The sequence below is a fragment of the Melopsittacus undulatus genome, chromosome 5 (assembly GCF_012275295.1).
Source record: "Melopsittacus undulatus isolate bMelUnd1 chromosome 5, bMelUnd1.mat.Z, whole genome shotgun sequence".
Taxonomy (NCBI): domain Eukaryota; kingdom Metazoa; phylum Chordata; class Aves; order Psittaciformes; family Psittaculidae; genus Melopsittacus; species Melopsittacus undulatus.
Genome location: NC_047531.1, coordinates 41,852,466 through 41,874,833, shown reverse-complemented (window position 1 = coordinate 41,874,833; position 22,368 = coordinate 41,852,466). Strand labels below are relative to the sequence as shown.

The 22,368-nt window shown below is 39.3% G+C and overlaps 1 protein-coding gene and 1 long non-coding RNA gene across 7 annotated transcripts in view; both read right to left on the bottom strand.

Annotated features, from left to right (window-relative positions):
- Positions 1–801: 801 nt before the first annotated feature.
- Positions 802–8,825, bottom strand: LOC115946697 (uncharacterized). Its single transcript, XR_004080741.2, has 3 exons — positions 6,408–8,825; positions 1,245–1,313; positions 802–997 (listed from the first exon to the last, which is right to left on the bottom strand). It is a non-coding gene; the product is annotated as an uncharacterized lncRNA (long non-coding RNA).
- Positions 8,826–11,607: 2,782 nt separating this feature from the next.
- The window catches only part of RIMKLB (ribosomal modification protein rimK like family member B), a 46,326-nt gene continuing 35,565 nt past the window's right edge, over positions 11,608–22,368 (bottom strand). For all 6 annotated transcript variants that reach the window (XM_034062803.1, XM_034062802.1, XM_031049941.2 and 3 more), the window contains 4 exons: positions 19,840–20,070; positions 17,915–18,001; positions 14,779–14,982; positions 11,608–13,383 (listed from right to left, as the gene is read on the bottom strand). In XM_034062803.1, coding sequence (XP_033918694.1) covers positions 12,920–13,383; positions 14,779–14,982; positions 17,915–18,001; positions 19,840–20,070 — 986 coding nt within the window. In that variant the 3' untranslated portion in view covers positions 11,608–12,919. The remainder of the gene's footprint in view (positions 13,384–14,778; positions 14,983–17,914; positions 18,002–19,839; positions 20,071–22,368) is intronic.

The following is a 22,368-nucleotide window of genomic DNA, read 5'->3' as shown; positions in this document are numbered from 1 at the left end:
TATCTTGCTTCCCTTTTTGCTTTAATTTTTGTAACACAAATTTCAAGTAAGCACGTTATGGAAATATCATCAGGATATGTCTAACTCTTTATGGTATTTCAACTGACAACAAACCAAGAGATATGCAAAAGATCCATAGATGAGCTTTCTGCAGAAACAACATATAGTAAGAATCTGCATGACCATGTCTGTAACAAACCCTTCCACTGTGGCCTCAAAATCCAAAGGCACATTACAGAATCACAGAATGGTTTGGTTTGGAAAGGACCTTAAGATCATCCAGTTCCAACCCCCCTGTCATGGACAGGGACGCCTCACACTAGACCATGTCGCCCAAAGCTCTGTTCAACCTGGCCTTGAACACCACTTCTTTGGGCAACCTGTGCCAGTGCCTCACCATTATCTGATAGTTTAATGCAGTTCTGTTTCTCTCTAGCAATTTCCAAAGCTATCAGTATGGCATGATCAGTATAGTATGTTTTTCTTTTTTTTTTTTTTTTTACAACTCAGGAGTCTTGCTTTCAGTGAGTTAGGTGAACTCATAACTGGGAAACCAAAGGCCTGATGCTGAGGTTCCAAGGCATCTGGGAAAATTATTCATGTCAATATAAAGCATTTTAGAACCCCTAAGAATGAAAAAAAATAAATATTCTAATATGATGAAGAATATTCAACAGGTTTTACTTTTCTGGCTTAGCTGTAGCCTTGATACAAGATCAAGAGATTTCTGAAGTTAACCAGCACTTCAACAAAGGGGAACTGGCACAGAAGATACCAAAATGAACCTCACACACTCAAGAATTAGAATTAAATTGTTTTATTAATTTCTCCATGTTAGCAGGACAGCGTTTATTACGACTGTTAACCCCAAGTGTGGACATCACCCCATTCCACACTGCTGCTGGTCTATCCTTTCTTCACTTCATTGTGAAGGGGGTGTTACATCAAGAGGTAAGTGTCCCCATGCAAGAGAAGACCTCCTGTGGTGCAGAAATACCTAAAGAAACAAACCATTGAAGAAGTTAGTCTTTTTTCACAAAATAGTAATATCAGAAATTCGAGCAGACATCATTAGAAAAAGATCTCTGTAACTGACACCTATCTAGTTTCCTGGATAACATGAGCCATTCACCAAGGACTGAGCCATGGGTATCAAACTCCTGACTTTGGAAAAGGCCTTTCCAGGTCAAGGAGTGAGAGATGCAGTGAAGACTGTTCTAAAGATAGAATCTAGTTCCTGTTACCTTTCCTGCGGGTAGAGGAGTTCAATCTCTGCAACTGTTGGTCCAGCATCTTTCTCAAGCATAAAATTCCTGTGGAAATATTTCATGTGGAGGAAAAATTGTGTAAAAGTTTAGCAAAGTCAAACTGCAGTCTCTTTCTGCCTAATTCTCTCACTGGTAAAGCTTCAGTATTTGCCATCTGGTAAACAAACATTTCCATTTGAGCAGGGACAAGCCCAAGTCACATTACATTTGCACTACTCCTCACATACGCTGTTGTAAAGATGGAAGGGGAGAATAACCATAACATTTGTGTTGTTTCAGTTGGCCTTGTGTTTGTTAGGTGGATGAGAAAATGTATGAGAAGCATACCAAGTTTCCTTCTGACACTCACAAAACACTATACAATTTTTAGTCTTAATGCACAATACCACTGAACAGACAGAATCCAGAGAATAAACATTAGCAGATGGTGCTTTGCAGAGCAGTAGTGAGGAAAAGAAAGTACACATGTGCCCTTGGGATAACCATACTTCTTGTAAACACAAGGTATTAATTATTTGCAGTTGCACAAACAATCAATGTGGCATCCCCATTTCTCATCATGGTGTAACTGTAACAGCCACCCTGACTCCTGGCCTCCCATTAGACTGATAAGACAGAACTGTAAGATACCTGTGTATACAGCTACTGCTTTGTCTTCTCTCACTGCTTTGCAGCACCTTCCTGTTTAGTCCATGTAGCACTGTACAGAGTTTTCCTCCATAGCTCTCCAGTTCCTTTCCCCCCAGAATTAAAGTATTTTATGACACAGATAAACTAAGCATAAAGGCAGGTCAGTAGCATCACTGCTTCCACAATAAACAGGAAATGTGCTTACCAAAAATGTGTAACTGGCCAAAGAGATAGCAACAACTGAGTTACTGGCTAATACAGATTTTTTTTCCTCCCTCTCTAGGAACAAATGTTGTTTTGTACAAGAGGGATCATCCCAGTAAATTCTAGATATTAACATATGTCCTTGAAAAATTATGAATGTGACAAATTATTTTTTCTGATTTTTTTCTCCAATAAGGCATTGTAATCAAATGACCTCTAATAAAACTTCGTTTCCTCTCCACACCTCAATTACAGTGCAATTTCTCTAAGACAGAAATTCACTCCTGATAAGGAAAACTGTAAATATACTACAATAAACCACTAACATAACAGAATACCTGTAGTCAGGAAAATGAAAAGCATTACATGATAAGGGAAATTTAAAGATTCATCATCGATCAAAAGCAACTGCACTTTCTAGTGACAGCTATACAGGTTACCACTGACAAAGACTTCTGCTACTACTGCATATACTGAGATAAATGCAGTCCAGCAAAACCTGTGCTAGACTGTAACTCTCTGTCCTCATCTGATCAGGGCCAAGATCAGCACAGCTAATTATTCTTGGTTAAAGAGCATTCCACACCCCTGTTCAACCAGCCTCAGCCCTATGCACCAGAGATATTTTAGCAGCCTACACTTTTTTAATAAGATACATCTACAGAAGCACATCAAAGAGTTCTGAAAGCAAAAGAAAAGGCAACAAAAGACACAATTCACTGTCTGAAACACTTTCAAAGTCCTTTCTCGGCTGTCTCAGTGTCTCCTTTAACTACAAGACAGACCAAAAAGCCTTCTCCCCAGCAACGTCAATGAGTATTCAACTGACACCAGACTACAACTAATTGTGTAGTTCTTTACTCATTTTGACTGCCTTCCCTTAACCATTCTGCTTCCTATAAAAATGGGAACAGAATTACATATTTAACTCCCCAAACACATTTTCTTCCTCCCAAACAAAAGAACCCCTATATTACACTACGACAGAGTACTATCTGCAGTTGCATATGGCAAACTGCCTCCAAATAAAAAGCATACAGAAATTCACATTAATCTTTTATGAGCCCTTCCCCCACGCACACTTGGCAGAGCTTTAATACCCTGACATATCACTATGCAGACTGTATATTCTAGTAACACTTGTAGTGTTTCCTCCACGAAACAAAAAAGGGATGCAGAAATACCGTGAAGATGCCTTGCCTAAGTACAGTGTGAATGTTAACTTAGTTCTAACAGCCTAATCCATGACTCCCTTTTCAGACAGTGTGAGGAACCTATCCATTCCTCCTTTCACATACATACCACCCCTTGCCTGCCTGTAAAAGTCTATGGCAAGAATGGAAAATATTCTGCTTTCTTCAAATCTCTGCCACAGAAGAAAACAGGATGCTTTGCTATGTCACATCTACTAGGAAATAAAATACCCTTTTGTATTGACTGCCATGTGAAAACATGAAGGATCTAGGACAGTACTATAAATTCCTGCTTGTTGTACACCCATCCTGCTTGTTGTACTTAGATGACTAAATCACTAGAATGGTACCCTTGCTCATTAGAAAGGCTTACATACATTTTTTTTAGCTCTGTTCTTCACTACGCTGAGAAGCAAAAGTTACTGGTGTATCTGGACAAATAAACGATTGTTCAGGGCCAGATGACCACCCTTCTTCCCAAGTATTGCTGTCATCTAAATTCAGTGCAGTAACATTTTAAATCCACATGAACAACCATTCTATTCAGCAAGTACTATGGTTTCCAGATCAACAGTTCTGTATTAGCTTTTAGATCTCCTTCTTCATAACCAGTCCCCAAAGCCTAGCATGGCTAGCACATTATGTACAGAAAGTCTGGTGAGATTCCTCCTTACAACAAAAAGCTGGGAACACTCAAGATCAGCAAAAGCTACTTTATTGCCTCATCTTCATCTCTCCTGACAGACCAACATATGCTTCAGACTCCCTTGCCTCTACCACCAGAATTCACTTTCTCGCACATTTCCAATCTGACTGGATTTAAAAAAACTTTCTCTATGAGCATCATCTCATACATAGACTTTGCTCATCATTATAGTTAACAAGATGCCTTTCAAATCTCCGTCCAAAATACTTTTTTTTTCATTTTGCACATTTGATTCCATTCACTTTGCAGGAACTCAGCTCTGGAATTTCCAGCCTGTATCCCATATACTTTTGAAGGCTGTATGAGAAGTGAGAAGCTACTGAGAAAAGTACACCAGCTGTTCGTAGTCCTCACTGATATCTGATGTACACTGGAGACTAGCTGCCTGGATATCAGTAACTCATATCCAGCTTAGTTCCCATATCTAGGACTCGTTCCTGATTTCAATGTGACAAAGTAGAGGGCACTTTCCCTGGGGCAGGATGCAAGACAATACATGAGGCCACAAGAAGAGAATATTTTTGCACCAAATACAACAAAATAAATGTTTAAATAGTGTTCATATCATCTTTACCTCATCCTGTTTTGATTTCTGGGTTTGTGTATATTTTATAATGTACACAGTAGTACATGTATATAGCTTATAAATAGACATGTATTAGGGTGCACGCTTCAAATATTTTTTACTGATATGGATCTTTTAGAGACTTAGATTACTGAAGAGGTGGTTAAAACTACTAGCTGTTAACCACTAACTCAGAAACACTACAGAATTTACATTTCCCACTTTCAAGAGAGAACTGTAACTGTTGGTGCTTTGGGCATTTTTTCTATCTTGAGATATATAAATCATAGAATAAGGTTACTTGGAAAAGACCTCTAAGATCATCAAGTCCAAACATTACCCCAGCACTGACAAATCCACCACTAAGTCATGTCACTATAGAGAACACCGTCCTTTACTACCATGGTGTTTCTAAGGCATCTATGATTGAATCTATATGGTGCTCTATAAATACCACTACACAGTAATTAATATCCACATAAGATTCACAGAAGAGAATAATTAATCTGGTGTTTGGCTTTTCCTGGTTTAGAGCTTTCACTTAACATTTTCAGGTTGCAAATGACAGCATTTTGTTGTCTGAGAAAATTCTGCACTTTGTTTCTAAATCAGTATCTGATTTTCTCATTACACAAAAATCTTTAGACATTATGTGGAAACAATTTTTTCTTAAGTTTTCTGTAAAGATATCTGAGCATCTCAATGACTAAGTCCTTAAATAATTTTCATTATATTGTAATGAGCTAATGACTAGTGCAAACCTAAGAACCAATTTATCTCCTGTACTTACCAGTTCAGATTTACTGGTATGACTAGTTAAATTAACCAATTTAAAAAAAATAGGGGGGGGAGTCTCCTCAAAGAGGCTTTTTATATATAGGAAACTTAGTAACAGAATTTTGAAAAATTGATTTAGACTTACTTGAGTAGGTTACTTGCTCCCTACCCAACGAAGTTAACAGTGATTTAAGGATACAAGTTAGACCTCATGCAAAACCTACTTATTTATGTGTTATAAGTGAATCCCCTGTGGTTGTCTCTAAATCTAAAGTAACCACCATGTATCACATGAAAATACTCAGTTCCTAAAGTGTCATTACACCATGCAGCTGCTTGCTTATTATGCTTACAAATGCTTATTATATGCATTTGTAAACTATGCTCCTTGCACAAAAATAATGCATATTGACAATACCAGGACAGAAGTTCTTCACACTCAAAGGGGTACAAGGCTTTAGATCTGAGGAACCAACATTTGATGTTAAATTTAAATTTCTATATACAGACATGTAACTTCAGTTATCACTAAGTAGCACTATGGTGAAATACTCAATACAAGAAGTATATAAGAGAATCACCCAAAAAGTAACATTACATAGCAGACAGGCAAAAAAGAAAGTAGCAAAACAAGCAGAAGGGCTCTCAGCCTATGAGGCTGACCACCAGCTGACAGTAAGGATGCTTTTTAGCTGCATAAAATAAAATTCCGTAGGTAAAAACTTCATAATCTTCCTCATTTATTCCCTGGTTTTAAAATCATGTCAAAAAAACGTGACCGATGGCATAACTATGACTGATCTTTCTGTGAGACAGAGAAATGCATGGACTAGATAAATTCCTTCCAACCTTATCTTTAAATACTCCTTTAAATGTAGCCATTTTTGTGGAGCTTATTTTTTCAAGGCATATACTGTGCCTTATAGAGGGAGTGGGGAAACCGGAATGTTGAATCAAAGATCAGAATTAGGACATCAGGTAACCAAACACCAACTCAGCAAGATTAACATGTACTGTACTACAGCTAGTCTTTTGATCATGAGAATTCTTGAAATTAGACTCACCATACAAAGAGGCAGTTCAGGGACTCTGCCTCTCTCTTCCGTCCCCCTTGAGTTAGCATTTTGCAATCCATTTCTCCCAGTACTGGAGGTTTCTCAGGTCAGTCACATGAGTTTCTTCTGCTGCTGCTGCCACCTACCAGTTTTATTATTCTGTTGCAGCGGAAGGGCATATAGAAGAAGTTCTTGTTCAGCATGCACATCATCATCATCTACACCATCTAAGATGTCATGGCTTATTCAAGTTCTACAACATTTCCCGCATACACTAGGCAAAGCACTGGGCACAACCAAGATCAACACAAGGCTTTGAAAGCCACTACATAAAGAGGAAAGACTATGATCTGTAAAACTACCTTTCAAAGAACATTAAATATTAAGTTAGTACCTTCTGCAGAATGAAATATTTACCAACTCTCCCCACCAAAGATCATTTGAAGACACTGCAAAGAACTAGCACTGTCTTTCAAGAACAAACCTTCACATAACATGTATGAAATCAAGTTAAGAGATGCAAAACTGTGAGCCAACATCAATTTGTTCACAAATCTGAGGAAAAGAAATTCTTTTTTTAGACATTGTTACAAACCCACAAATCTCTTCCCCAAAGACACCCAGCACATGCCTGAAAGTGTTACACCCGTGTCCTATAGCAGCTGTTGCACAAAAATATACACAAATAAAGGAATAGGCCTGCCCAGTGCTGAGACGCAAGAAGTGGGTGTGTCTGAAAGGAAAAAGCATTGGAAACATAAGTAAAACAGGTCTGTAAAATCATCTTGCAAGTAAAATTAAAGACACAAATTATACACCCAATTATACCAGTGCAATTGGACAGCACTCCACTGGCTTTCCAAGAGCAATTCCAGGACCATCTCAGTGTAACTGAGAGCAAAATTTGGCTCTAAAATTATTTCCTCCCACTTTAATTTGAAGCTGCAACCTATGGTACTGCTGAGAAACCTCGTGTGTTTCAGGACAATATAAATTGAGAATATGAAAAGCAGACTATTATGATACAGAAGAGTTCTTAATGTACACAGACAAAAAAAACTGAAACAAGTGCTAATTCTTTACAGATGTCATGGGAAATAACATACTGCATCAGGAAACTTGGAAGCCTGAATATAGGCTCATATTCTTCCACTTGGTATTCCAACTGTCTGATATTTACCTCTGAGTAAAATATAGATTCTCCTCCTTAAACAAAGTAAAAAAGTATTAAGCTCCCAGCACTTTTAAGTAATTTGAGATTAAGGGAGCAAGTTGTCAGAATAGGATAAAATGTACAAGTACTTGGATATAGAGCAGTAAGGGTAACACAAAACGTGTCACCCCATCCTCCACAAAGAGAAATAATCAGCCCCATCGTCTTTGGCACACGTGTTCTCCCATCTGTCCTCCTCATAGGTTCCTGCTCTGTTGAATTTTAATAAAGTAAATGTTCTTAGTACTATTTCTTCACACCTATCAACTCCTAATTGATGCACTTATATTTTACACTTGCTTGCCAAATGGAAAGCATCCCAACTTTCAAAAACATAAGCTAAAATAGTACACTTGGAGGCAAATTACCCAGGAATTGGTAAAGAGGAGGTGGAATGAACATACTACAAAACCATCCTGCACATATACTTACTTATATGAGGGGACTCACTTTTGTTTCACCGGCGTAAAGCAAAGGACAATGACAGTTTTCTTAAAGATCAACATGTTTAAGGAGGGGAAATAAGAAATGTAGAATTCTCTCTAAATATCACTGTTAGAAAATCATTCAAGAAGTTTCACCAAAACAAACTGATGGGATGAAAGGAAGGCAGACAAGTTAAACTTACAAGAGTTACATAAGAGCAGAAAAGAGCCAATTTACCTGACAACAGGTCGGGTTTGGATGTCACCAAACTGCTGCATTTACCATTTTACCCGCTTGCATTACTGGGGGGAAAAGTTTAGGAAGGAACATTCTCAAGGACTTTTCATAAGTTCTCACTCTCGCCATCAGAAAGGGGAGAAGGGAAGGTTTTCTCTGGATTGTTTGACTTTTTTTGGCTCCTGAAAAGTTTTGCAAAGAACAGTAACAAAGTGTGAACTGTTAGAACACATTTCTGTAAAAAAAAAAAAGGAGAATAAGTCACACAAAGCAGAGCAACAGCGAATCTCACCCGAAGTCCGCACATCTAGTTTGTGTCATCAGTTTAAGCAAACAAACAAAACAAAAACTTTTAAACTCAAACTAGAAATATGAGAGACCTGGAGGCTTCCAACAGCAGGCCAAGATCCACCATCAGAATGCTCCAGAAGTTACTCTCAAAGGTTAAGAAATACTTAAAGAAATAAAACAAAGGAAATGGCAGCAAACAGCTGGTTATAAATCCTGCAGTGTTCAGATTAAAGCAGTTGCTAGAACAGTGAAAAAAAAAAACAAAAATGGGGGGGGGGGGGGAAATAAAAAAATAAAGACAGTAGCAACAGAAGTTACCTGTCCGAGCACCTACTATTCCATAGAGAGAACAGGAGTGGGTCGTATGTCTCACACCAGCCATAAAGCCCATAAAGCCTTCTCAAAAAGAGTGAGCCATGAGAAAGATCCTGTACATACAAATTGTTTTCAAAGTCTCTCTAAGCCCTTAAGGTCCCTTATATATTTAACTGACAGATTTTTGCAATAATGGGGAGAAAAGATTTAGCAACCGTCACTGGTTTCATTTGTTGTGTTTTGAAGTCCAGCATAACATCTGAAGAAGTATCTCCTTTGCGTCTGACATACAGATGTTCCGGAGGTTATTTCCTGAGTAAGTACCACACACAAAAGATAGCACACCAAGTGGGAGAAAATGCTCCAAGAGCAATCATGAGGTCAAACCAAAAACATTAACAGTCTACATATGCATAAAGCATTGACACTGTGTTATGCACAAGGTGTTGACATTTCAAGAGAAGATTTTACAGAACACATTAAAGCATTAAATACAAGGCTTAAGATACAATCCATACATTGACAGAGCAAGACACCAATTATAAACATTGTAACTTCAACAGAAGAAAATCTCCACTGTTACAAAGAACAAAATTTCATCAGATGTAGTTTAAGAAACTTAACTCTTGCAAACAAATAAAACAAATGTTGGCTCTTTCCAACACTAAAACACACAAAACCAGTAGCATCAGCATCAGCTGCATTAGCACTATTGTAATCCAGCACTATGTTGACCACTTTTCCAGCACATGCTTTCTAAACCCACATATGGAGGTAGTGTTACTGCAACTGTATGAAAACTTCACAGGTGTTTTTCAGCATATGGAACTGAAGGAAATACAGGGTATAAAACTGACATCCATAAACCTCACCTTCACTGGGAAACACTGTGCAGTTACCATAGGCTAGATTTGCTGGTGGGTTTTTTCTTCCTTTAAGCAAAAACAAGACACCCCACTCTCACCCTCAGCCCACTCCACACATTTCCGTTTCAGGAGCAACAGGTAAGTAGGGAGTGAACATGAGACGAGTGTGTTCCTTTGTACCAATGAACCCTCAAGCAAGGTTTGCATGTATTATCAATACCCAATGTCCAAACAAATACACATTTCAAATCCTGTCTCCCTCTCTGACAACTGTATATGTACTTATCTCCAAACTAGCAATGGAAGCACCAAACACAGAGGAGCACCTTATCCCAAGGGAGCCAAACTGGAAACCTCTCAGTCCATGTTTGTCTTTCAAAAAAATCTAGTGTTTACTTAACAAATTCTACTACTGGGAGGTGTAACATGGACTTTCTGAAAGGCTGACAGAAATGTAAAGTTCCTGTGAGCCACAAAATGCTATGGAGAGTCAAAAAACAGGCCAGGATGTTCAGTTACCAGCTCTTTCCTCTAAAAGAAGTTTCCTGTGACAGAAATACAGAGGTTCCACTATACCAGCTGGTACGTGTTTACTCACTGCTGTTACTACACACGTGCTCAATGCACACCACAGCTGAACAGGACTGACCCTATGAGCCTCTCGAGTAGCACAGTCACCTACACATAAACCAAAAAAAACACAAAAGAAGTGGAAAAAAAAAACCCAACCAAAAAACTCCCAACACCACACCACCACCCAAATACTCCTTCGATAAATAAGCAAGGGGAGAAGAGCCTCCGGAAGAGACACTTTACTGCCCAGTGACTAGAAAATTCTATTTCTTTCATGTTTTGTGGTTCTGCAGCTCTTCATGGAACTTCAAAGACCTTTATGCTCTGCAGGTATAACTTGTGTGCTTGAAGACTCAGAAGATTTTATAATACCTTTACTGCTGAAGCTCCTTTTGATGCTGGACCATGTGGTCCACTCTCCTGCTTAACACCAACAGTCAACCTTTCACTTGATTTTAATAATAATATTTAATTCTACAAAAAAAGCCATTTTATTACATTCCTTTTAAAATAAAATTAAAAAAATAACAAACCAAACTGTACAAAGAAGCATGATCAAACCTCCATAAAGCAGGTTAATACTGTTCTGTTTATTGCCTCTTGAAGACTCTCTGCATAGTGTCCGTGAATAGTGTTTAAGGTCCAAGTGAAGATAAAACAGCAGAGCAGCAGAGAGGTGAGGAAGGGCCACAGAGGTGGGCAGTGCAGAGCCTCAGAGGGTACATGGGACATGCTCCATTAAAGTATCCAGAAAATAGCAGCATTGCACACACACAACCCCCCTCCAAACCAACCCTATTTTCACAAGATTATTTTTCAATTGTAAACATTTTACCTTTTTTTTTCTTTCTTTTTGTTTTTTTGTTTTTCTTAAAAAGAGGCTTATTTTTTAATATATATATATCTATAGTTCCAGGCCTTTATGAACCCAGAGAATGAGAAAGGAATGAAAAGGGAGGAGGAAAAAGAGGAAAAGGAGGAGGATAGGGATTGAAAATTGACTCAGTATCTGTTTTGGTTATCTGTTTTCCAAAACAGCTCAAGGCTAAGGAGAAAATGCACAGCCAGAAGGACTAAGGAAGCCTCGAAAAAAACTAGGAGCTAAACAGCCAAAACCCAAAAGAAAAGAAAAGCCAAAAAGAAAAAGCAAAGCAAATGCACACACAAACACACAGAAGTGTGTGTACTCACACCACACATAGAAGGGCCCAGGATCAATTTGTGGACCTAGATTATATATTTTTTTAAATTCTGGCTGAGCAATTTTTTTCTTTTTTAATTATTTTTACCTTTTTTTTATTATTTTTTAGTTTTTAAACCTGCTGCACATTTCCCAAAGCTAGAGAATTGGGTATTTCTCCCCAGTTACATTATACTCTTTGGATTTCTGCCATCAGCTTTTATGTTCAGTGGGGAAAAAGTAAGCCTGGTTAAGTACTGTATGAACTGCAGCTTTATTCTAAAGTACCTCAAGATGTCTATCACTTTTAACCACCTTTTCCCTCCTCCATACCTTACCATGTTCCCCCCTCTCAGTTTTTTCTTAACAAATAGTCTGCAGTGTTTTTACTTTGGCCACTGTTAAAGATGCAGGCATAGAGAAGGGAGTGTTGGACTAGCATGTATTAAAGAAAACGGAACATTAACATTGCAGATCTCTCTCCAAAAGACTAAAACACTAACAAATACAAGTCGATGCACGTTTGCTTTAAACTAGTGTAATTCTTTTTCACATTGGATTAAACATTATCTTGTATTCCAAACATTACAGTGCTGTTTATCTCCTCCAATCATGCAAAGATAGTTGAAACGTGCCACTTCCGCCACAACTAGAGTATGACCAATTCCCCTACATACCCTCCAAGATCAGGATTTGAACTGACAAAAAAAAATAAAATCCATCTTGGAAAACTTTATAAAGAAATATAGACATGAAGCTGCCAATTAATACCAAGAAAGGTACAAATTACAGATTTCTACAGGAAGCTCACACTAAAGTCAGCTGACGCTTCTCTCAGTCTGATCATTTGAAAGGCCAAATCCTGCAAGGTCACAAAGTGACAACTTTTAAAGGATCCTGAACTTACAGCTCCCATCTACTAGAGTATGATCAGGAGGTGTCCCAGAACTTTGAAATACCTGGTATTTGACACCTTCAACTCACAGAGAATTTGAGGCACTTGACCACTTACAGGATCAAGCCTTACAAAGGCAGAGGAGACTTGACTGGTGAAAGAATTCACAGAAGTTTCTAGAGAGCTGCCAGACAGCTTTCTGAAACTCTTTAAGTGTGAATCATGCTTCCAGTGTTTGCCTATGAATACATGTGGGACTAAAGCAGCATCCAAATACAATTCCCACTTAGGCTGTGAACTAAGTGTCTTCATTAGAAAACCGATACTGAAGAATGAGCACAATTTTATGTTCTGCAAAACAGTGGAGGCAGCAAGCACAACACACATGCCTCTTACTCTTGCTCTCTTGACTGACACCCCCCTCTCCTCACTCCTCTGAGCTTCTCTGATAAACAGCATTGCAAGTTGGTTTAAAAATAAAATGTACAAGAGAGAGTTCTGTTGGTCATCTATTTACATGTGGCATCACTCCACAAGAAGTTTGATCTCATTGGCTAATAGCTGGTTCATGTTGAACAGAGCCCCCGGGAGCTTGGTGAGCAACTCTCTCTCCGTGGTCTCAGGGTCACTGTCGACAGAGCTGGAGCTAGCACTCATATTGTCGACAGCGGCACTAGCTGGAGGGCCCAGCTCTGGCTCGCTAGTCTCGCTTGCCGTGGACACCACAGAGAGCAAGGACATGCGCCGCGTCAAGCGGCCGGGGGTAAGGAGAGAAGCGGCATAGTCCGCTATGATACCAGCTACATCTAGATTACAAGCCTTGTCAAAGGCAATGAAACCTACATTTGCATTGGCCTCACAGACGTAGAATGAACCGTCGTCCTTCATCAGCAGGTCAATGCCACATACGTCCATCCCCAGGATGTTTGACACTTGGACCGCCAACTGCTTGCCTTGTTCACTCAGTGAGCACATCATCCCCACGCCACCTGCAAGAAGCGAAAAGCATTTGCTGTCTGTAGTCTGGTCACAGGTGACTGACATCCTTCTCAACTGGGTAGTGCTTTTTGGCTGCAAGCATACTGCTCATGACTCGGAAAGCAACCTCCTATGCACAGTGACTACTAATGAACTTGAAAACGCTGCACAATTTCAAAAGACAAGGGCAGGTCAAAATAACAACTTGTTAAAGAGTTAAGTGCAGACTTTTTAGTCAAGAAAGATTATCATACCTTTTTATAATCCTGGAATATTAAAAAGATGACCTAACAAACCACCTTTGTTCCTTCTACATAAGTATTTTTAAATTATCACAAGACATCTTTCAGGAAAATTAAACAACTGTTCCTGGTAAGACTACAGCTCTAACAGATATAACTGAGGGGACAGGGTAAAGACATTACCATCTGCTCATGTTCCTCTTAGCTTGCAATCATACATTTGCATCTCTAAAGCAAGAATTGGGGAACATTTGTATTTGAAGCTCAGCTGGCCCACTCCATAGTCCATCACCTAAGTATTAACCAACTCAGACTTCATCTATCACAACACTTACATTTAAAAAACAAAGGGGAAAAACAAAACAAACCAAACAAAAAAAAAAGACGTTTAGCAGAAATATTTTTAGGTTTTATTTCCTCAGCATCAGGTATTAACTATATCTCTCAGGCATTTTGGGCATTCTCATCAAAACTGTACTACACATGAACACATTTCATCCCATCCCTGATCACGTTCAGTACAATTTCAGCCAGGCAAACTCAACCATCCATCCTCCTACCCTCAGAAAACCCGCTGCCCTACACCCAACGCTATGCAGATACTCAGTTCTGTGTATGCTACGACCAATGTAGTAACTCTCCTCTTCCTCCCAGGACACGGTCTTTACTAAAAAAGGTTGCAGGGGGGAGCCTGACAGACTGAAAGATGCACAGCAGCTGAAAAATGCAATCCAACTGTTTACTGCGCTCAATACTTTCCTCTCTTAACACTCTCCTCTACCCTCTTACCAACTGGCTGTCTCCTCCACCTCCCAGTCTCAATTTCTGTCTTCCTTCTTTTTCTGTTCCTCTTAAAAGGATGAAATGAATGATAACATGACATTAGCATGATACTGCCACTACCACAGCAGTTGTTCTGTTTGTGTTCCTATAATTTTCTCCTCCTTTTCATCAATTCTACCCAATACTTTGGGCAGAGATTGCCTCTCCTGTGTTTGCTCAACACCTGTCTCACTTATTCCTCATTCTATTGCTTCCTCTGTGAAACCCCAAAGCAAGCACAATTAATACAAAAGAAAATGTGCAGCTTGTTTCAGCTGGATTTGTGATTCTCCAACTGGATTGAAAAATTCTGATCAAAACTATGAACAATGTTTTTCCTACCAAGTGAGCAGTTACTCTGCATCCTCCCATCTGTAGAGCAGCGGAGCATGGTGCCCACCACACGGCCTCCTACTACGATGACACGCACATCCTTGCCATGGGACTCTTTCACGTATTTTTGAAATAAGTAAGGGGCATCGTGACGGATCAAGTGGCTTAAGTCTGCCAAATGGTGCTTGTCTCGCGCCAGGAATACAGCTTTACCTGCATGAAGAAAAGAACATTGGAAGATTGGAAGAAGCTACTGGCTTGAGCTGCATCAAAGACCAATACGCTGCCCATTCTCACAAGCCCCATCTGTAGCTTACACACATTTACAGATTCTTCTGTGGACATCAGTGTTCCACTGCTCCACTGCTTCTAAGAGTTCAGGAACTGACAGAACTGAGGAGCCACATGGGAGGGGGAGAAGAGGGGAGGAGAAAATGCAGAGGAAAGCACTTTAGACACAAAAAGTGGTCTTGCAATTTCTACTCCTTTTGGTACAGGTCCTTAATGAGAGAAAAAAATTAAGAAATACTTAAAGAACAGCAGACATGTAATTAATAAGACAGTTTCATTCATCCAAAAGGACTATATCTGCAGCTTACAGCTTCAACACACAGAAAACAATGACATGAAAATTAAACACCAGGCAGATAAGAACTCTGAAGCTGCTAGCATGACACTGCAGAACCAGCTGCTTGTTAGAAGTTGATGCTTGTTAGAATGAGGATTTGCAGTGGAACAACTGCATCCAGAGTAAAACGTTAGACTGCAGAGTACCCAAAATAATTTAGCAGAAGATTCCACAAGACATAAAATTAATGGAGTGTACTACAGTAAAAAAAAAAAAAAGAACCCCCATGAAACAGAACAAAAAAACCCCAACCAACAAAAAGCTCTTCAGAAATCACCAGGTTTTCTGCAAGCAAGCATCTCAAGGACCTGGGTTTTTCTTAACCTAAACCATAATTTCTTTCCTCTTCATTTCTACAGCACACCGAAGATTTCTTTGCTCTTTCTCAATTTTACTAATATTGATGGTAAGTCACCTTTGAAACAGGCTCTACAGCTTCCCATCTCATTTCTAGTCTCACAACATGGCATGCCTTTCCCTCTTAAGTTACATTTCCCAGCTCCTCTTCCCCGTTTTTAGGGACTCTTCCATGTGTCATATTATGTTTTCCAAAAGGCTGCACATCTTTTTTTTTGTGGCAGAATGGTAACTCAGCTATGCTACAACATTAACAGAGTACAAAAATCAATCGAGAAACTGCCTATCTTAAAACTAAGCTATCAGAAATGCAGCAATAGCAGAACTAGGAGAAATAACATGCAAGGAAAAATTCCACAAAGTGCTCCAAAATCCAACTGCAGCAGCCTCTGCTTTGTTCTGATTTAAGGTCTATATAACACAGAACACTGCTTGATAAACATGGAATTTCTTAACCCAAACATTGTATCAGAATGTAGGCTTCAAAATCATGACAAGAAAGCTTCTCCCATTCCCAACTTAGCTCTCCTGCACTTAGTGATCCTACTGTATTCCTAAAACAGGATAGGACGAATAATGCCGTGGAGGGGAACTACTTACTTCTTAGGAATTATGCAGCATCATGACATCTCAGCAAAACCAAGACTGGCACATTTGCTGCAGCAGCCAACTGTACAGAAAACAGAGCTAGAATAGAATGACCTTTATTCACTGGCTGGTACCTAAGACCACGTTTGCCCATTTTGTTTGTTGAGGTTTTTTTTTTAAATACTATCTGCAAACGGCTGCTCTTCAATTAATCTTAAAAAGCTTCCCCGTCTCTCTTCATGTGAAAGGATATGTGATGTGCATAAATTTACATTAAGATGCCTGGAATTTAAAGTGCTCTAAAGCAAAACTTGTAAACAGAGATTTATATGAATTCTGGCTAAGGAAAATAAAATGAAGAAGATATTCAATAGCTGCAAACTCCGTAATTATTTAATAGATCTTAAGAAGAGGCAGTGTCAAATCAAATCCACTGTCTCGCATACTCTACAATTGTAAAATTGAGCTTGCTGCAAAGTCAAACTCCAGCTTGGCTTCATGGCTCCACAAGCACTTTAAAACCATATAACCAAGTATTACTGCCAACAGAAGCAGGTCTATCTTCCTCTGTCCCAGACTTTTACTCTCACTCCTCCATTACATCAGCACAAGCATTTGTCCAAGTAACTGACAATTCACGTAAAGGATTTAATCCCTGTAAATATAACCCATCTAGATTCATCCAACATCAGCTCCTGAATTCTAGTTACTACATGACGACAAAAGCACTCATGCCAGCAGAAGAGATGCACCAGAGCAAGCACAGAGTGGGAACAAACTGATGGACAATAAGAAAGAAGTGCTGCCTTTTTGTTACACTTTTGTTTTAAGTAACTGCTGATTTATGTGCTTAAAACTATGTTTTCAGTCTTCTTACTTTCAGTATTTATTAAACTGGTTTTAAAGTAAATTTAAACCAGTGCAACCTACTATGCAAACGACCTCTGAAATTGATTTTAAATAAATTTTCCTTTAGTAGATCACTAACATTAAACAAAATGTACGTATTGTTTCATATTCAATACTTAAAATAAAAGACTAATAACAGAAGAATTTAATCTGAACCTGCTGCTATTATCACCAGCACCGTTATACAAGATATTTTTCTGAATAAAGAGATCCATTTGGAACAAACATGAAATGGGATTTTATTTATACCAGAATCCTAATTATAGGCACCATAGAAAAAAAGGTCAAATTAAGACTGACTGAAACAAGATTTCATTTCTTATGCCTATTTAGAAACATTCCTAAAATCCATGTAGGCTTCTATTTCCCTAAGGAGGGACCTCCCCTTATTCCAGTTCAAAGCTTTCCTCACAGGAGTCACCAATGCACCACAATTTTTAAATCCTATCCCCCCACCTATTGCAAGACTCGGTTCTGCTAAAACTGCTTCCCAGTATTGCAGCCTACTCGGCATTCAGAGGCCAAAGTGTGGTAGAATTTAAATGTACCACAAAGAAGTCCAACATCCAATAGAGGAGTTAACTATCTTCATTTGACAAGACAAAATCTTAGAAGAGTCCTGCTCAGAACACTCTTTTCCCTCAGCCCTGGCCTCACACCCACCTCGGTGACCCCGCGTGTTCTTCACCACCATAGGGAACTCCAGCACTTCCGCCTCATCAATCATTTTGGCAAAATTCTCATGACCACCTGGCAAAAAGAAAACCAACAACGTTATGTGCCACCAATCTAGTGTGGCCAAATCAGGGATAAAATTGCCACACATTCCTCCCACCCTTACAGCTTAGAGAATGCAGGAAAAACCTATCAGTCAAGAGAAACCCAGTCATGAAGCATGATCAGACTTTGAAGGTGTTTGTGATCCACGGGACACGAACTCCTATGTCCTCTGAAATGAAAGACACAAGTTGACATAGGCCTCCTGATCATAACCCCAAAAGGCTCAACACAGCTTTTAAAATCCGAATGTCCCAATTCAACCATCCTGGCTCAGTTCATCCCTTTTACTTTATCAACTCCCACCTTTTCAAATATCTAGCAGGCAAATAGCACAGATATAACAACAGTAACAGCTCCATCCAAACCACTAACCAGGAAAGCAACAAGGAATATGAAGTCAAAGCATAATCTAGAAAACAGCAACAGCCTAAATCTTGTCACTCCTCCACCTCCCTTTCCAAGGCTTAAGACTCTTGCATCTCATTCTCCCTACTTCCTGAAGTAGTACTTCCACCTTTTTATCTCACTACATTTATAAAGACCTTTTAATGACCATTCTCATGATTATGGTTGATACTTGACGGTTATTTGAGTTCAGTTCAATTCACAAAAGGCTGAGCACAGTACAAGAAATACAAAAGAGAAAGTCAGCAGACAAAGGGATGAGAGCCCTCTACCAGAATGTGCAGTAAGTAAAGAGCAGATGCCAAGCCAAGACACCAGTCACAAAGCCAGCAGCAGCCATCACTACCCTGTGCCATGGATTTTAATGCATGTCATAGAATAACATGTCATTCAGCATACACTGTTTTTCTTGGCAAAGCCAGCTCTCCCTGGGAATTTAATACCTGTGTTTAAAAAAAGTAGTCACCCTCCTGTCAAATTCAAGAGGCAGGCACTAAAAGAAGTGGCAGGAAGTTATGAACAGCGATGTTCTGCAATTACCCCATTGTTCATGGTCTCCCCAAAGACTGAACACTTACTCCCTTCTCAAGGAGCCAGAGCAACTATATCCATAAAGAAAGGGTATGCTTCTTCTCAGATTTGTTTTCACCATAATTGATGGAAATTGTAATTCAGACTAATTGATAGAAACCCATGGGTTTGGTTTTGTCAAGTTTCTGGGTTTTGTAAAATTCCTATTACAAAAGTCTGCTGCTGCAACCAGACATAAGAAAATGAAGGCTGAGAGGTATCTACAGTTCTTTAACATACTGTAAATAAAATCAGAAATAGCATAAAGGTAGCTCAGATTCATAGTTCCTCTAATCTAGCACTCTTGTCAGAAACTATACACTCCAGAAGCAGGCACAAGAAACAAATAATCAACTGTTCTGGTGGCAAACAAGTCCCAGACAATTGTTGCAAGGTGAACATGAGGGTCTGTACTCTTTTTGTCCTTTCACAATAACCAATATATTTGCAGATATTTTTATTTATACAGAAATTTAATCCCCTTTCAGATTTTACTGGAGTCTAGATCCTTACAGTATCCTATGACATGTAGCTTATCTATTATTTCAGACAACTGAAAAACAGTGCAAAGTGGTTTAATAGTAACACCAAAGTTAGCTGCTTGGGAGTTAAAGTACCCTTCCCAAAGCACCACATCTAATCAACAAAGCCAAAACCAGAATCTAAGTGTTCCAACTTTAATTTGCTTTTCTGGTTATGAAATGTTTGTTTGTGGAACTAGCTTTATGCAATTTAATTCTATGGATTTCCAAAACTTGACTCATACCTTCTGCACTGCAAAAGCATAAATTATGGTAGGCAACTATGCTACCCATTTGGTCCGAAAGCCTTACCATATGAGAAAGTGTCTGGAAGAGGCACACCATGACCAGCAAGTTCTTGAAATGTCCAGAACTTGTTGACACAGTTGAGGATGGCCTGAGGACGATTCATCAATCGACAGCCCATCTTCTCTAGGTGGCGAAGGACTGTGATATCACTGTCACTCTGGACCCAAGGTGTTGGTACACGCACAACCACCACCTGTGGGTAAGCAGTAATGAGCTCGCCATTCACTCGGAGACCTAGAGAAGGAGGAGGAAAACGTTCTGATCAACTACGAGGTCTTCAGGAGAAGGTAAACAGGCAAAGAAATACTGCACTGTATGTGATCACAACAGATACCAGACATCAACTCTGAGCATTAAAACAGCACAACTATCCCTAAAATGCATCTTGTCAGTTGTGCTGTTTCACACATGCCACACTTAACCTAGGACTAGGCAAAGAACAGACTGTATCAGGGCACACAGTCTTGTGCTCCTTCCCAGGGTGAAAGACTTCTTTTATGGGTTGACACACCATCCTTTCTATAAACGTTAGCTACACACTAAATTCATATCACCAGTATCAATAGCTCAGGAGGCTCTTGCCTCCCACTACTGGTTTTTGCCTCCATCATTTCATACCTTTCCCAGTCCCATCTTTATTGATCCCTCTATTTGTGGCATCACATTACACAACACACTGCCAAAGTAACAGAGGTTAGCTATGACCCTTAGGGGGAAAAAAAAGCAAAGCAGTATTTTTAACATTGATAATTTCAATAATCTGATTTATACTAAATGAGCACTCAGAAATAACGTCATCAGCTAACAGGATAGCACCCTGTGACATCAAGGCAGAAACTAGAAGGAATGCAAGCTTTGCCAGTAAGACCAATGCATTATTTAATCATGACCTATAGCTTTACAGACCATGTCTCCAAGAAAGAAACACTGAAAGACAGGCTGTAGGAATGAGAATACAATAGGATTGGATGGAAGGCATCAAGCTCAATGAAGAGAGTCTGGCACCTAAGGATGGAAAAAGACAAACAGAATTTGATATTCACTTTATCTGCCTTACATTCAAAGTAAAACTTTCTGATTTCAGTATAAAATAAGACAGCTCACACTTCAGCACCTTAAGGGTTAAAAAAGAGAAAGGTGAGCTCAGAAATCACAGTGCATCTGCCTTTCTGTGCCTATGAAAACTGTAACTATTCAGATCTAGCAGAAATTAATTACACATCTAGCTCTACATTCCAAATATGTTACTTTTCTAATACAGACTTAAATCTATTTAACCTGAAGGCACATATTGGCAGGCAATACATTTCATTTCAAGGTGTATTATAATTAATGAGGGGAGGGTGTCCCCCTCTCTGTACTTCCCATTTTCTTTTCTTCTCCCCAGTCAGGACATACTCTAGAGCCTATTTTAAATATAATGAAGCAACCATCTAATTCACAAAATGGAATTGGAAATATGCTGTCCAGTACTCAAGACATAGAACCACACTCTGGAAGGGCCAAACCAGAGCCACATCCAGTACAAATCCCTTTTTCCAATCCCATTGCCATAAGAGCACAGATAGGAGCAAACACAAGCAGCCGGGTGCTCTGGCTGCTCACCTCATTAGCACCAAGCACTGCCGCATTGCAGCTGACATGACTTGCGTGTTTAAGCAAGCTGGCTTTAGACACACACACCCCATTACATAGAGGCATCTCAAGCAAGATAGAAAGCAACACTGCTAAAAACCTAAACAGAATGTGAACATCAAGAAATGGACAACCATCTCCTTTCTACAGAAAAGGGTACAGATTCAGCAAGCAAATGGTTTTTAACTTATTAGCCAGATTCTACCGTATGCATGTATTTCCTCATTTAGATGCACACCCAGTTACTCCCACTTTCTGCCACTGTAATTGCATGCATGTCCTGATCCACATGCAAGCTGTGTAGCAATCATTTTAAGGAGGACTAAATTTTCTATAGAAAACCAGAACTGCCATTGCATCTGTGTTGTGAACCAAAACTACAGCGTTTTTCAATGTATAATCTCTGAGAGTCTATTTTGTAATCCCACTTTAAAGTCACACCACCTGCTGAAGTTTTGTGCACAGAGCCTGAAAAAGAAAAACAGCATTTTGAGGATATGTGGAATTCACTCACCTGGAATTCTGCATACCTGCATTTGACTTGATTAGTAGACCGGTGTAAATTCTGCAAGGCCACAACCCCCCCTAGAGTGACTCTGGAAGTACAATGATGTTATCAACAGAACAATCTGAGCTTTTGTTCCAGATCCTAGCATTTTCTCTGGTGTGAATTCTGTTCTTCCCAGAACAAAACATTCTCTCCCTTTACTGAAGACAGTTTACAAACAAAGACAAGAGCTACTCAATTAAATGTATAATTTGAATCGCTACTAGTGACATACACCATAAAAATTAGCTGCAGTCTCCCAGCAACACAGTGGTGCAAACAGAAGCAGCTTTATTCCAGTAAAAAGGAGAGAGATTCTGCCATTTTGGAATATGCTTGCATTCAGCATT